Here is a 15,462-nt window from a genome sequence, read left to right as displayed (position 1 = left end):
AAATGCCAGCGGGCGGGGAGTGCGCAGGCGCAGTGCGGCGATGCGGCGGCGTTGCCGTGGCAACGGGGGCGCCGCCGCCGCCGCTGCCGCTGGGCCGGGCCAGGCCATGCCGGGAAGGGCTGCGGCGGGTGGAACAGTAAACCGACACGCCCGGTCCCCTTGGAGCGCCGCGCCGGCCCGGGCCTTCCCCAGCCGGGCTCCGGGGCCGTGAGCTCCGGCAGAGCCGCCACTGCCAGCCCCGCGCCCACGTGCCCGCCCCGCCCCGCCCGGGACCCGGAAGCACTTTCCCTCCGCGGGGACAGCGCGGCGGCGGCAGTGCCACAGTCACAGTCCCGGTCACAGCCCCGGCCTCGGCTCCCGCCTCTCCCCGGCCGCCCCACGGCCGCCGCCCCGCCGCCGCTGTCCTGCTGCTGCAACGCCGCCGCCTCCTTCTCCTCATGAAGCCCGTCGTCGTCTTCGTCCTCGGCGGGCCCGGGGCGGGCAAGGGGACGCAGTGCGCTCGCATCGTGGAGGTGAGGCGGAGGGGGTGCGGGCTGCGCGGCCTGGCGAGCTGCGGGACCCGGCCGCGGGGGGCCCTGGGAGTTGTAGGATCCCCCTTTGGGGTCCGTGACCCTCTTTGGGGTGGTCGCTTGGGGATCTTGTCCTGCTCCGCTGGGTGGCCTGACCCTCATCTGCCTTTCGCTCTGGTTTCTTGTCGAGCTTCCATCCGTTCGTCGCCCCTTCGAGGAAATAAATAAAAATAACTGACCCACATCTCCCCGTTAGTGGGTGAAGTGGTGGGGCAGCCCTCACTCCAGCTTCACCCTGTCAGGCCGCCCAGCCTGTTCCCTTCTCCTTCCTTTTCCCTCAGCCCCGCGGGATCACACTCCACTGGTGGGTCTGCCTGCTTTGGCACCCACCCTGGGGACACCGCTGGGGTTTTTGCATCCACTCTGGGCTCTGCAGGCTGCCCCAGTGTGGGCCGCGAGCACCGGCTGCCCGCTGTGTTTGGCGGGGGGTCAGGAAGGACAGCGGCCCTGGAGAAGTTAGTTCCCGGCCGCCCGGGCGGTGCTGTCTTGTCAGGCCAGTCCAGCCGCCCATCCCGGTGGGTGGCTCCTTACACGTCTGCACGGCCACGTAGGTGGCTGCAGGGTTGCCACCCGGATGCTCAGGCAGCCGGGGTTGTGGCCTGGGAGAGGAGGTGAGTTGTCTCACAGCGATTGGGAATACGTGGACTTGAAATGGATCAAGGTCCATATCTTCTGAGGTCTGTCCCATGAATGTTACAGCTGGTACAGCAGACATTGCAGGGCGTTGGCTTTTTGACCCTGTGCCATGTCAGTAAGTTGTGGAAGTAAAATGTTAAAAATAGAATGAATTTTTTTCTGTGACAAAATATGATAGCAGTCAAAGGATATCCTGATCCCATGGATGGTTTGTCTTGTTCCTTCTTTTTAAACAGCCTAAGACTGACAGTATAATTTGACTAAACTTTCAGTTATATTATCAAATTTTCAGTTTTCCAAATACATTTTTCCCAACATCTTGAGACAACAAATATCTAAGAAAGCACTGTGAGTGATACATGGTGTAGTACTGTCCTTTTAAAAACCAAAAACCACAAGGGTAATTACAATTATCCAGGTGGATAATTACGGAAGTAGTTAAGGCTGAGTGCTCTCAAACATGTGTGTATGTTGGATTTGAAACAGTTCTTTTATCTTTTTTTTCCTTTTTTTTTTTCCTGAACAATTGTGTGTGTTTTTCTTATTAAAAGCCATATAGCATCAAAGTTTATCCATACCCTCACTAAAAGAAATGGCTAAGAATTGTGATGCCCGTGCTCCTGAAACTATTGGTGGGAAAGAACCCCAAAACTCCTGGAACAGACACGCTGTGTGTGTCCTCTGTTCTGTGCTGCTCTGGGACTGCTGTTACAGTTTATCCACGCTGCTGTTATGTCCCAGACCTCAGTGTTGTATAACTTAGTTAAGTGAATTTGGTCCAGACTAAAAAATACCGTTATGACTTTAGTTCTGAAGGATTTAAACCTCAAATTACAGACTTGCGTTCAAACCAGCATATTCATTAAATTAAATTGTGGGATGGAAAGTTCACAGTGCTCATAAAGCCTTTTTGGTAAGGTCAAACTCAGCCCCTGGCACGTAACAAACAAATGAGCTTAAACTATAGGGGAACCTTGTAGGCTGTCATTAATGGCTTTCACCAAACCATTAGTGTAGCCTCAGGGCTGAAGTACCTTGTGTGGCTGCTGGCCTGTGTTTAGAAGGATAAATGCCCATGGCTGGATAGGCTGATATAATTGGATAAAGACCACTTTATTAGGAGGAGTTCAAATGAGCCATTGCTACTCAAATTGTGTTTCCAGCTAGAAAGAAAAGAAGACAAACCTTGCTTGTGCTGTATTTATTTTCTTCCCTAAGCCTGGAGAGGGAAATCCAACTTCGAATAAATGCAAATTTGCTTTAATTCTGCTAATCCTGTTGACTACATGGAAAGAAGTTTATTGAAGTCAGTGGGCTGACAGTAGAGCACTCAGACCTGCTGACTGCAAAGGACAACCTTCCTGCTGGCTCAGGCACCTCCACCAGAGTCACTGGCTGAACTGAGGGGCGCAAAGGGTCTGGAGTAGTTTAAAGAACAGTTGGACTGATGCAAGTGTGCTGGAAAACTTTAGAAAAAGGGCACATGAACAGAGAGGTGTGGGTGAAACACAGCAGAGGTAGTGGAGAGCAGCAGCTTTTCTAAGCACAAATCCTTGGCCTGGCCCCTGGCAGCCCCCAGAGAGCCCTGGTGCAGGCAAGTGAGCAGCCTGTGTGCAGTCAATGCTGCCTTCAGGTTGGAAGTATATTTTTATTTGTATTTTAAACCCTGTTGGCAGCTTGCCACAGAAAAAAAGGGGGCTGTAGCTGAGTAATAATAAACCTCATTCATCCTTGTTGTAAAAGGATTGAATAATATTAGTTTGCATTTGGAATGAATCTGACCCAGTATCTTGCTGTGAATCTGAAGGTTATGCTGAACAAAAAGTCAGTATGAGCTATAAATATGCCTTGGTTGCTATTCCTACTGGAGATTTGGGACAGAGCACATCACATGTGGAAGGAGTCTCATTTGGCTGAGGTGAGATCTTGTATGATTTTAGCATCAAACAATTTTTATTAAAAACCAAGTGTGTCTGTGTTTTGTAGAGTAAAAGGGATATTATGTACTTACTACCTAGGAGCGATTTCACAAAGGAGTGTTGTAATTTTTTTGCTGATTATGCTTTACATTCCCAAAAAAGGGAGATGGGTATCCCATGTTGCAGGTGAAACATGTATTTAAGTACTAGTCTAAATTATAACTGCTCAGTGTGTGCTGAAGTCCCTGAATGTGGAGAAGGCATATATTCAAGCCAAATTTGGGACACAAATGGAGAAATGATTTGAGGGAAGAAGACCTAATGAGTGAAAATGGGTATTGACACAGTAAGAAAGGGAACAGTGGGTAAATGATTAGGATTCTTTATCTCCACAGATAAGGTTGGATGAGACAGCTGAACCAGGCTGGTTTTCTCCGATATGGAGGGAAGACTCAACTCCTGTATGTTCCACAGACACACAGAATTGCCAGGGAAATGCAAATACAGCAGAACTGCTGCTGTTCTGGAGCAGTTCCTCCTATTTAGAGAGGGATGAAGCAGAATTCCCTCTTAAGTTCTTATCCTCTCCCTTCCAGCTCTGCAGATTAACTCCTGAAACCTTCCCCAGCTTTATTAGGTGGAGCTTGCCATCATCTGGGACTGTTGCATAGCTGTCATGTGAGTTAGAATATTTGAGCTATAGTTGAATGATGTCATTTGAATGCAGGTTCTTGCAATAACCTTCATGCTTTCCATAGTGTATCTTCTGTGACTGTGAGATAATGAAATGTGCTTTAGTGCTGACTTCTGAACTTTGCTTGTAAAATCATTACAGTAAAGTCAAGGAAAAAAAGGCATTCGGCAAATCTGCACAAAATACGCTTTTTTTGTGCTTAAATTTTAAATCCTTATAACCTCTGCCTGAGATGCAAAGCTCTTTGGTCGGTGGGAAGAATAATAACTAAATCATTTGTCTCTATTCCAAGCAAGATTTGAGTTGTATTTTTTTGTCTGTTTGTTTTGGCAAGGTGATCTGTAGAGACTTGAGGTATAGAAGACATCACTCTCTGTACACCTAAAATATAATTCACCTTCACCACAGCCCTGTCCTGTATGTTTGTGGTTAAATCTAAAATTATTTCTACAAGGTGGGATGCTGAGCCTTCTTGTTTTTATAAGAGCATAAGTTAATATCCAAATGGAAGAAGCTGTTAAGTTGCTTTGGGATATATGATAAGGAGATTTCCTAGGGTGAAGGAAACAATGCAAAGAAGAACTCACTGTATCAGAAATGCTCCTCCTGAAGCAGCAGAGGATTTAGGTTTTGCTGTCATGTGTTAATTGTCTTCTAGAAGTCTGCTGAGAGACAGCATTAACTTCCTTGAAATAAAAACAGGGTTTAAATTGTTTGCTTTAGACTCATAATCTGAAATCTTTTTAACGTTTGTCAAGTATTCTACTTAGCCTTAAGTTCTCACAGTTGATTTTCAGAATACAAATTTATATTTCTGAACTGTAGGGTGCCTATTATTGAGTCAGTGCTCCTGAAGCACTCGGGTGCTTTGTTTGCCTCCCTCTCCCTTGAAGGCGCTGTCAGTGGGATCTCCACTGTGTGTTTTGGTTTGTTAATGCAGGGGTTTTGTTTGTTTTTCTTTCCCAGAGACAAAAACATATTTCAAACTAAGAAAATTTCTTCCTTTTTTTTAATTGGAATAAGCAGACAGAAGGTCTATTACTGCATTATAGTCTGTACCCCAAAGATTTAATTCCATGTGCTAATGGGACAAACAAAAGCTTTCTAGGCTGAAAAAGTCCCAAAGGCTGCAGGGCTTTACATGGTTCTATTTTTATTTAACTAGTTCTTGAATGGTGTATGTAGCAAATTTTGGTTGTTTATTAAGGTTGCCCAAGATACGACAGGTCAGAACTAGGGCAATAAAAGTTTGTATTTTATTTGTTTAAATCTTAAGCCCTGTGACTTTCATTTTCAAACTAACAGTGATAAGCCAAGATAGGAGTCAAGGTCAAAGCAGTAATTTGTGTTTCTCCTGCTTCTTGGCTTCTGCTCCCTTAAGGAAGTCTCAAGCTGTGTGTTTAGTGGGGAGATGTGTTGCTGGACCACCCAGGGCTGAATCAGAAATAAACCCTGTGCCCCTGGGAAGGGGCTGTGGAAGGAGTCCCAGCGGCAGCTGCTGCTCACCACTGCTCCTTGCTGACACTTCTGATCCCTCCTGACTGCCCGAGATTGCTGGGGCAGCTCCGCCCGGTTCGAGCGTGACACAGATGTGACTCATGGATTTCCAGTCCTATTCATCTGTTTATTGTATTTACTGAAAACAAAGCGTGTTCTGTCTGCCGAGTGAAAGTTGCAAATCCTGGCTGACAGAAGAAAGCTGGAAGGGCTGGAGGGCAGGGGTGGGAAGGGCATCCCGGGGAGGCTGCAGTCTCGGGTTGGAATTTGGAGATGTGGAGCACACAGCTTGTGTGTCCCAGTGTGTCCTGCTGCGTGGGGACTGAGCCACCAGGCAGAGAGAGACAAACAGCAAGTGCTGTTCTGATCTGCTCTATCTACTACTGCTGTCCTGGGGTTGATGGAAACTTGAGCTTGCCTTTCCATTTCACTGTGTTTTGTTTTGTTTTGGATTTTTAAATTATTTTTATGTTTTTGGTTTTTTAAAGCGAAAGATGTCTAGAGTGGTGCTGAAGACAGCAATTTTTCATTCACAATTGATTTTTATAAGTGCTATTTGGAGACCCATAATACAAAAAAATAGTTTTAAAGATAATGAGAGCTTGTATAATAAGTAGGTGTGGTGCTGCTCACACTACTCTTGGCAGTTTTAATCAAGACAATCAGGACACAGAATCTTCTTTCACTTTAGGTGAGACAAACCCTCAGCAAATGTCCTGAATTGGAGCAAATCATCACAGCGCCAAGAACTTTCACTCCTTGTGTAATAATGAGAACTTGTGTAATAGTAACTTACTGATTTAATTTTTTTTTTCTTCTTCTAGATCACATCAGTCTCACAGTATAGCAGAAAACATTATCTCTGAAATACATTTTAGAATAGTTAATTCTGTATTTTCTTTTTTCTTCTCTGAAATCTCAAAACCTCTCCAGATTTTAGGTGCCTGGCGTCCAAGTATTTGGAAATTTCTTTTTGACCTAATTTCTATTTCAGTTCTTCCTTTCAGTCTGACATTATGTGTCTAGCAAGAACAGGGGGAACCGCTTTTTCATAGTTTGGCAATCACAGTCCTGCTCCCTTTTTGATTGCAGAGAAGAAGGATTAGGCAGGAGTGGCAATGAGTCACATTCTGGGGATTGCATCAAGATGTGCTTGGCACTGCTGAAAGTCCTGCTGGCACAAGGCAGACCTTGTCAAGACGTGAGAGTGTTTTGACCCCAGTTTTGTGCAGTTACATCACAGTCTCTTCTGCAAGCCCTTGGCCCTGCAATGATTTGCTCCAACACAGGGTGCTTGCTGCGAGTTCATCTCACCTAAAATGAAAGAAAACTTTGTGTCCTGAATGCCTTGATTAAAACTGGCAAGGGTAGCGTGAGCACCACGTCTCTGAAGCCTTCTGTGTGTGGAACAGCAGCCAAGCCCTTCTCCCCCCTTGTTTGCATTGTTTAAACCGACGTGTTTTCTTTGGCTCTTGGCTCAGTACAGTTAACAAATAGATGTTTTGCCCCTGAAGGAGAGGTTTGTTTTTCTTATTGCCTGGTTAAGCCATTCTGAGGGTTAGTCTTGAATACAATTTATTATTATCTCAAACAAGTCTGTTTGTGTAACAGCACTTTAAAACACTTCTGTCTTTTACTTTCCAGTTCAGCCGTTAAAAACTACTTTAGTTTGCTCTTGCAAAAGATGGAGAATTCCAAAAATTGTCTGACTCAATTTTGTTTTCATGCATGAAAAGGGAAATGCCAAGGAAAATTAAATGGTTTGGTAATCCTCTAAAACCTAAGGGATTATATTTTCCTCCTGTTTTCTCCTTTGTAGAAACCTGATGTTAAAAAAATCATCATTCTTTAACTTTAGCAAGAAGGACGATGTGTTAATTTAGCATTCAGCAGAGTAATGTTTCTTGCATATAAGGAACGATTTATTCTGGTTTATGGCTACCGTAGGTTATAAATATTTAGATTTGCAATTAGTTAGGCATATCCAAATGCAATGTACATTAAAGCAAGGGTACAAGCTCTGAGCTTACAGAGGATGTCTGTGGAGCTTTTCCTTCACAGTTACTTGCAGCAAAATCTTGCTTCTGTTTTTTGCCAACTGTGTACAGTTTTGGAGATTTAGGTAATTATATCCCTTCTTAAATTATGACTATGGCAGAGCTAACTTTCCATGCTTTTGTGGGTGAAATTGGAAAGCAACTGAAATGTTTTAAAGTCACTTAGTGGGTTGTGTAATATTTCTGTTGTACTTAGTTCAGTAGCCAAGTTTTTAAATCCTAAGTTCACAGCCTCACAAAGTGTGTAGTCACTTTATTATGCCTCTCAGACACCTTGTTTGAAATTTGCTTTGGATGTTGCTGCATCCAAACTGATAACCCTGAAGTTTTTTGCTGCTACTTTTGTTTTGTGTAAAATCTCAGATGAGAACATATATGTGTGCTCTGTTTTGGGTGTATAGCTAGTTTAGGTAATCACCAAGAAGATGTCTTTATTGCCTGTTTTTATGGACTATATTTGGTCGAGGAGCATGGTACACTTTGTTAGTTTTCTTGTGGTGTTAAATGAGCTGAGAAAATTATTATTTTGTGCTGTGAAATTTCCTTTGTAACAACGCATTTCTCTTTGGTAGGTATGTATTGGTATGCTTGCATTAGGTATCTATTTACAATGATAAATGCCTGAGAAATTCAAATGCGATAAATACTTCCCATCAGTATTTTTTACTAGTGACTGTTTTGGCTGTTTGAGATGATAGAGAAGAGCAATGGTGTGTGCTGTTTTCTTGCATGCTGCTATCAGACTGATAGATCTGAACCTATCTCTCTGAGATCAGATCTCTCTGCTCTCTGCTGTACTTGGTGTGACAGAGGGTGGTACCAGTGTAGCTATTTACCTTCATCTGCCACATCATCCTTAGGAGAAGTCACTGTTTTTCCCAAGGGATGCTCTGAGTTTGTCATGGTCATCCCAGGGAAGGAGATAGCAGGGACAGGAGGAGTGTTTGTGCAGCTGCCATGTGATAGGTCAATTCACCAAGATAGGGGAGAAAGTTGGTGCCAGAACCACAACATGAACAGAGGGATTTCTGACTTATCCTGTGCTTGGGACATTCCTCCAGCTCCAAAGGACCTGCCATCACCTAATGTGTTTTCTTTAAGTAGGTAAATAAACAAAATTCTTGTCTTGTCTTCTTTCCAAACGTAACAAAAATGCCTTTGAAAACTGTACACAAATAAAATTGTACACAAATACCTGACAAAAGCCCTGTTGAGCATTTTCAGAAGGATGTCCAGTTCTGGGCCCTTCACTTCAAAAAGACATTGGAATAATGCTGGAGTGTGTCCAGAGAAGGGTAATGGAGGTGGGAAAGGGTCTAGAGAGTAAGTCCTGTAAGTCCTGCAGCTGAGGGAGCTGGAGGTGTTTAGCCTGAAGAAAAGGAGGCATGGGGGAAACCTTGTCACTCTGCAACTCCCTGACAGGAGTTTGTACTAAGATAGCAGTCAGCCTTCTCTCCCAGGCAACCAGCAACAGGATAAGAGGAAGTGGCCTCAAGTTGGGCAGGTAGAGGTTCAGGGTGGACATCAGGAAGAATTTCATCCCTGAAATGATTGTCAGGCATTGGAACAAGCTGCCCAGGGAGGTGGTGGAGTCACCATTCCTGGAAGCATTGAAGAAACGAGTGCATGTGGCACTTAGAGCTCTGGTTTAGTTGTCATGATGGTGTTTGGCCAAAGGTGTTGGACTCAGTGATCTTGGAGGTCTTTTCCATCCTTAAAGACTCTGTAATTCTTACTGTGTGTGCTCTGTAAATGGTGTGCTCTATTGTCAGATTGCACACTGTGGATGGAACAGATCCATCACTAGCAAGATGCTAGTGTGCTTTTCTATTGCAATACAAGGATAAATAGGGCTGACACTGTTGACTGATGTGAAGTTTGCACAAGTGCTGTAATTGAAAGGAGCCTGTTTTTGTTTTGCCTGTTGCAGAAGTATGGCTACACACACCTTTCTGCTGGTGACCTCCTCCGGGATGAGCGGAAAAGGCCGGGCTCCCAGTATGGAGAACTCATTGAGAACTACATCAAGGAGGGGGAAATTGTACCAGTTGAAATAACAATCAGCTTGCTGAAGAGGGTAAGGAAAGGGGTATTTCCTTGCAGGGTCACTATTACAGCCCAAGCAACAAAGCAGTGGCTGTATTCTGACAGAACTGCCTTTCCTCCAGTGGGAGAGGTAGCAATGGGCAGACACTGAGGTGCTTCTCTCAGCAATCACTTGTGTTTCTTTCTGACTGCTGGAGAGCTGATGGTCTCTGATACTGGGGATCTGTGAGAATGGGTTATTTTTATTTTCTTTGATTTTTTAGTAGCTCTTGGAAAATCAATGAAACTGTGTTTTTTCTTTCTCTGCACTAGCTTTTGGACCTCTTGGTCCGCTTGGTCATATTTGATTGGAGGGTCGAGGCCTTAAATGCACTAATATTTGTAAGCTTTATTAAAATAGATAGTCAGGTGAAGGAGAAGAGCACCTATTGATGTTCTTCTGAAAGGAAAAGCTCCAGCCTTTATCCTTATTGGATGGCCTTGAAAACAGTGAGTATCTCCTTTGAGACAAAAAGTTCATGGCACTAAATTTATCTGGAGCTTTTCCCTTAGAATTAACTCCAGATCAGGGATGTTTTGATGTCTTACTGTGTAAAGACACTTCCCAGTATCTTGTAGAAAATCAGCTTTAAGCTGGAATTGTGTTATGAGATTTTGAGCTTTTTGAAATAATGAATTCAGTTTGAACAATAGCTATGTTGGTGCATCAGTGAATTAACCGGCATGCATTGAAAGTGAAACAAAAGCACGTTTTGTAAATCTGCAATAATCCTAAGATAAGTGCTTCTCAACTTACCATGTCAACATTTTGGTGGTAAATTAATAAGTAGATACATCAGTGTATGTGCAGGAGAATGTGAATTGAATTATCTTTTATCAGGCTATGGATCAAACAATGGCTGCCAATTCCCAGAAGAACAAGTTTTTGATTGATGGATTTCCCAGGAATGAAGATAATCTTCAAGGCTGGAATAAGACTATGGATGGAAAGGCGGATGTTTCCTTTGTTCTCTTTTTTGATTGTGACAATGAGGTAATGAAATGTGTAATTCTGTAACTTCCTTTCTTGCAATATTGTGGGAATCATTCAAGAAGAACAATTAAACTCTGACAGGTAGAATGGACTCCTGTAAGAGTAGAAGGAAAACTTGGCCTGTGAGTTTGAAGGATTTTTGGGCAACTTGTTTTAGCCAATGAAAAACTGCATGTTTATTAAAATAGACAGCTAATGACACTTAGTAAAATAATATGTTAATAAATTCTATTGAGGAAGTACTCCAGGCAATTGAATTCTTAAAGAAAACTTATCAAAACTTTAAATACATTTTACAAAATTATTTGGTTACTTTTCAGAAACTGTTACTCTATTTACTCTTTGTAATTTGTTGTTTAGTCCAAAATGAACTTGATATAATGTCTGCTTTAATTCTAAAGTGCAGCAGCAATCTTTATTTTCAAAGTTACAAGCTGTGCTGTGGGATAGTCAGCATTCAACATTTTATTTAGCAAGTCATTAAATTACAAGGGCATTTTGACAGTGATGCATTACATTCATTTAGCAAGTGCCATGAGGTGCTGTCTTTTTAATGTGTCAGTGCCCTTGAGCATAAAAACTCATAGGAGTACCCCAGCAACTTAAGCTGACTTATTTCCTTTTACCCCTTTCCCCAACTTTGGAGATTTTGTTTTTCTTCTTAAATTATCTGCAATTATTTTGTAATCTTAAAGAGCACGTGAGGGATTATTATTTTTCTGTTAAAACATTGAATAGGACTAAATTATTTTTTTCACTTGGTGGGGTGGTAATTTTGGGATTTTAAATTTTTTACTAGATCTAAAAATAAACAATGCCTAAATGATCTATACCATGTTTGTATTGTGTAGGAAGAAGTAATTTGTAACCATTGTCCTCTTGCATGAGTAGGATAAATGTATTCATGGAGTGTACATGTGTCAACTTGCTTATTTTACTGGAGATTTAAAAAAGTTAGTTCATTGGTACACTTCTAGCTATGGTTAGTTCTAAATTTTTTACTTAGATTTTGAAGTCTTCATTATAGCAATGTTAGGTAAGAACATTTCAACTGACAATAACTCAGTACTGTCAGTTTGCCTTACAAAATACTTGAGAGAACATACAGTGACTTTCTTTCAGTGTTGACATATATTAATAGTCTTATTTGACATGCTGCTTTTCAGAAGGCTTGAACACATTCTTGAAAATCAGGTGGTTTTTTTTTTTAGTGTCTCAGGTTGGAGATCCAGTCAAACCACAGAGCTTGATGCTGCTTTTACTTCCTCTGACTCCAATCCCATTTTAATAAACTGAAGAGTAAATCATCATCCTTCTTCTCTGGAAGAATCTAAATTCCTGTATGAGTTCTGCTTACATCCACCAGATGTGGTCTGTGTTTTGTATACCAGGCCAATTTAGATGTACAGAATTTTTATTTGCTCCTGCTCTCAGGATGATGGCAGCTTGTGTTCCTGGTTGTAGTCATCTGTTTGATGTTTTTTTGTAGATCTGTATTGGTCGCTGTCTTGAAAGAGGCAAGAGCAGTGGTAGGAGTGATGATAATCGGGAGAGCCTGGAAAAGAGGTACTATCTTCAAAATTTTCAGTTCCCTTCTCTTTATATTTTACTGTGTAATGTGTTTTTTTTCTCCCTGTGCTTTCTCTTAGAATTCATACATATCTGCAATCTACTAAGCCTATAATAGATTTGTATGAGAGAATGGGAAAAGTCAGAAAAGTTGATGCCTCTAAATCTGTTGACGAAGTAAGTACATGAGCTGAAAAGACATGGGGATGACAGTGGCTGGGTCATATTTTTGGCATTTTTCTGAGATGTGTGTTTGTGTAGTTAGTCTGCTAGTTAACTGAGGGACGTTGTGGAACTCTTGATTTGACTCTTGAAGGACCGAGTAAGATGTGAATAACTTTAGGAAATTGATTTGTTCTGCTTGAGTGTGAGCTGAACTAAACACATTTCCAGTGTTTCTGTGTTAACAGTGTCTTGCCTTTTTCATTTTCATGAGCTTTTGCTCTTCTGAAGTAGTGTTGCTCTTCTGTCTGCTTCCCAGAATTGATGCCAATTTCACTGTTAAAGAATTACTGTGAATGTTCTAAAAACACCCATATATATTTTTTAAAATACTCTCAAATAGTATTTATGTTGGTTTAACTCAAAGTAACTGTTTGAATGCTTCATAAAATTCTTCTTTATCTTTTTAGGTTTTTGAAAAAGTTGTACAAATTTTCGACAAAGAAGGCTAATTCCCAACTTGAAACTTCATTTAAACTTGTGCTTGAATCTTGCTTGAATAGCTGCTACTGCAGTCCACTCTTTGTAATTATTTTAAAAGATTTTAAAATTTTTTTTTCACATATCTAATGATGATTGGAAAAAGCAGTTGATTAGAAATGGATCTGTTTTTTAAATAGGAAATCATTTCTTGTGGCTATAGTATACAAGTTTCAGGGTTCTCCATTAGTGCAAGTTCAGTTACTCACATGGCAGAATCACAGTTAATACATCTTTCTGAAGAAGCTGTTTATTCTGCCACAGTTCTGTGCCTGTCATGGGCAGTCCTTCTTTCTTATTGCCATACACCTACTTTTTGTTTTTAAGGATCAACTAAACAGCAGCATTAAGCAATGAAGGACCCATGTACCCTTTGTTTTTTGGATACTTGGACCAAATTTAGCAGGTTGTTTTTGGTTTGTTTTTTTTTTTCCAAAGCATAATTTTGTCCAGAATTCCCTTATATCGCCAAACCTGAGTTCTCTAAGTCAAGCTACAGTTAGTATGAGAATCTGTTTTAGCAGTTCTCAAAAAACTATTAAATATGCTTTTCAGGAATAGACAAACAAAGTACTTTATGGAAAGTGGTGCTTCCTTATGACTCTGGATGTAAACTGTCTTGTAAGTTCTTGGATGACACGGCCCTGGATTTCACCTTGTTTTCATTTGCAAAAGGTTCAGAAAGTTCAGTATTTCAATACTCATTTATCTTAAATGATAGTTATGTTCTTAACTACAGCATGGTCTTCACAAGATGGCAAAGCTCTTTAATAGTGTACAGTAAGGAAAATCTTCAAACAGTTCTTTTGTAACAAGTGAAAGGATTTTTCTTTATTATTATTATTATTATTGAAATACTGTGTTACCAAATGCTTTAAGGTTTGTTACCTGGGGAAATATTTTTATGGTTAAACTAGTGAATTTGTTTCCCTAAAAATGTGTAATTTTAATAGCTGTTTGTTTGAGAAGTTTGTAAGTTATTGCACTTTTGTTATGATGTGGTGAGCTGAGGGGAAGAGAACTGCAGAAAAAAGTTCCATTCCCTTAAACAGAGTCCTGCTTCACCATGTTCTCTTGAATTAGCCAAGTGCAGTCAGCAGCAATAGCTGGGGTGAGCAGGGAACTGGTTGAAACAAACTGGTTGAAATGTTTGCACAGATGTGGTGCAATTTTGTCTTTTGTTTAAGCTTTTTTGTCCCCTATATACTATGCGTAGGTCTGGGGGGGCCCAACCATGCATTCCTGGCATGCCCTAAGCTTCCACTGAAGACCTGAAGATGAGAGTTTAAATTAATTTTAGTAATAGAGTGGTTGTTCCTACATTAACTGATGCTATAATTGGTTTGTGACATGCTAATTACGCAGAATTGCAATTTGGAAATCTTGACGTTCAGCTTTTCTTTAGTTGTGACTTTATTTAGGAAAAGGTTTAAATTAAGCATAGCTTTTCATTAGAATCAGATGTGTTGGTCCTCATTCTGCAGTCAGATTTGTATTTTCAGGAATTCTCATCTCTCTGAGGTTGTTGAGGCTGCTGGCCTGGGGAAGAGATGAGTACAGAAACAAGTGTAAACTGCAGTAGCTTTTCCAGTCTGGTAGGAGTTCAGGCAATGGACTGGCCACAAACAGCTGTTTACTACTGCAGAACATATGGACCATGACTGCTTTTGTGAGTGTGGGAGGCTGATGCTCTCACTTTATGAATTTCCCCTTTAAAAAGAAAAGAAAACTTGGAATTTAATTCTTACTGTATAAGTATGCTGACATGGATAGGATCCAGCGAAACTGCATGTTTTAATATGAAGGTTAGAATCAGGGCTTTTCAAAAAATACTTCAAGCTGGATTCTTTAATCCAATTAGAGAGATTTAATTAACTCTTGATTTAAGTTACTGTTTTTTACAAGTTCTGTTCAGAATAGAGTATCCATTTTCTCTCATCATATACTTTTCTGTGTATTTAAGTGCTGAAACAAAAAATAAAAACCTCTGGAGCAAGTTCTAGAAAAACACCCAACAACGTTTTGGCAATATTTGGAGTGGATTGTAATGTGTCTTCGCAAGGACTAGATTTTTTGTTATTTTATTTATTAAAGATGCCATTAAATGTGTTACCACTTCTTTCAAGATGGACTTATGAATGAAATAAAGATTAAAGGCAATATGCCAATGTGTTTGTGTCCATTTAGCAGCACAACTGTATACAGAATTTGAGGAGATCCAATAAACTTTGTTCTGTGGCTTAATGAGTGCTTGCTTACAGTTACCTGTCACAAGGGATACTTTTCATATAATATACCCATCTATAGAAAGTGAGTATTTATTGGAGTTAGATACTTCACATGGCCACCTGCACAGGTATGTGTATAAAAGTTCAGTTTTCACCATCAACACGGAAGTCCTGATGATCCTTTTAAGCAATAATTCCATTGCATGTGGAATTGGTACCTTTTCTTGACTATACAGGTTTATCTGATGACTCTATTCATATAGTTGTGCTGTGATAATTCATTTGGCACATGTGTGAAAGAAAACGGATTTGAAGTGGTCTAGGAAACACAAACCTGTTGTGCACCTGCTGTTGGAGTCATATTTTGTCTGGATTTCTCGTGATTCCTTGCTCAATCAGCAGCTGATCTCCTGAATGCCCTTGTGCTGGCTCTGCAGCACATGCCTACAAGCTGTACTCCAGACTGTTCTTAAAGGAGATAGGTACAGCATAATATTCTCTATAAAAGAAAC

General features: G+C 41.1%; 1 protein-coding gene across 1 annotated transcript; it reads left to right on the top strand.

The window, feature by feature from the left end:
• The first annotated feature begins 99 nt into the window (after positions 1 to 99).
• CMPK1 (cytidine/uridine monophosphate kinase 1) lies at positions 100 to 14,966 on the top strand. Its single transcript, XM_085067658.1, has 6 exons — positions 100 to 512; positions 9,303 to 9,449; positions 10,299 to 10,451; positions 11,941 to 12,017; positions 12,101 to 12,197; positions 12,653 to 14,966. The coding sequence occupies exons 1-6, from the start codon at positions 438 to 440 to the stop codon at positions 12,692 to 12,694; spliced, it is 591 nt and encodes a 196-aa protein (XP_084923784.1). The 5' UTR covers positions 100 to 437; the 3' UTR covers positions 12,695 to 14,966.
• The last annotated feature ends 496 nt before the right edge of the window (positions 14,967 to 15,462 follow it).

The sequence above is a fragment of the Lichenostomus cassidix genome, chromosome 8 (assembly GCF_008360975.1).
Source record: "Lichenostomus cassidix isolate B80296 chromosome 8, HeHo_3.0, whole genome shotgun sequence".
Lineage (NCBI taxonomy): Eukaryota > Metazoa > Chordata > Aves > Passeriformes > Meliphagidae > Lichenostomus > Lichenostomus cassidix.
This window is presented reverse-complemented; position numbering and strand designations above follow the sequence as displayed.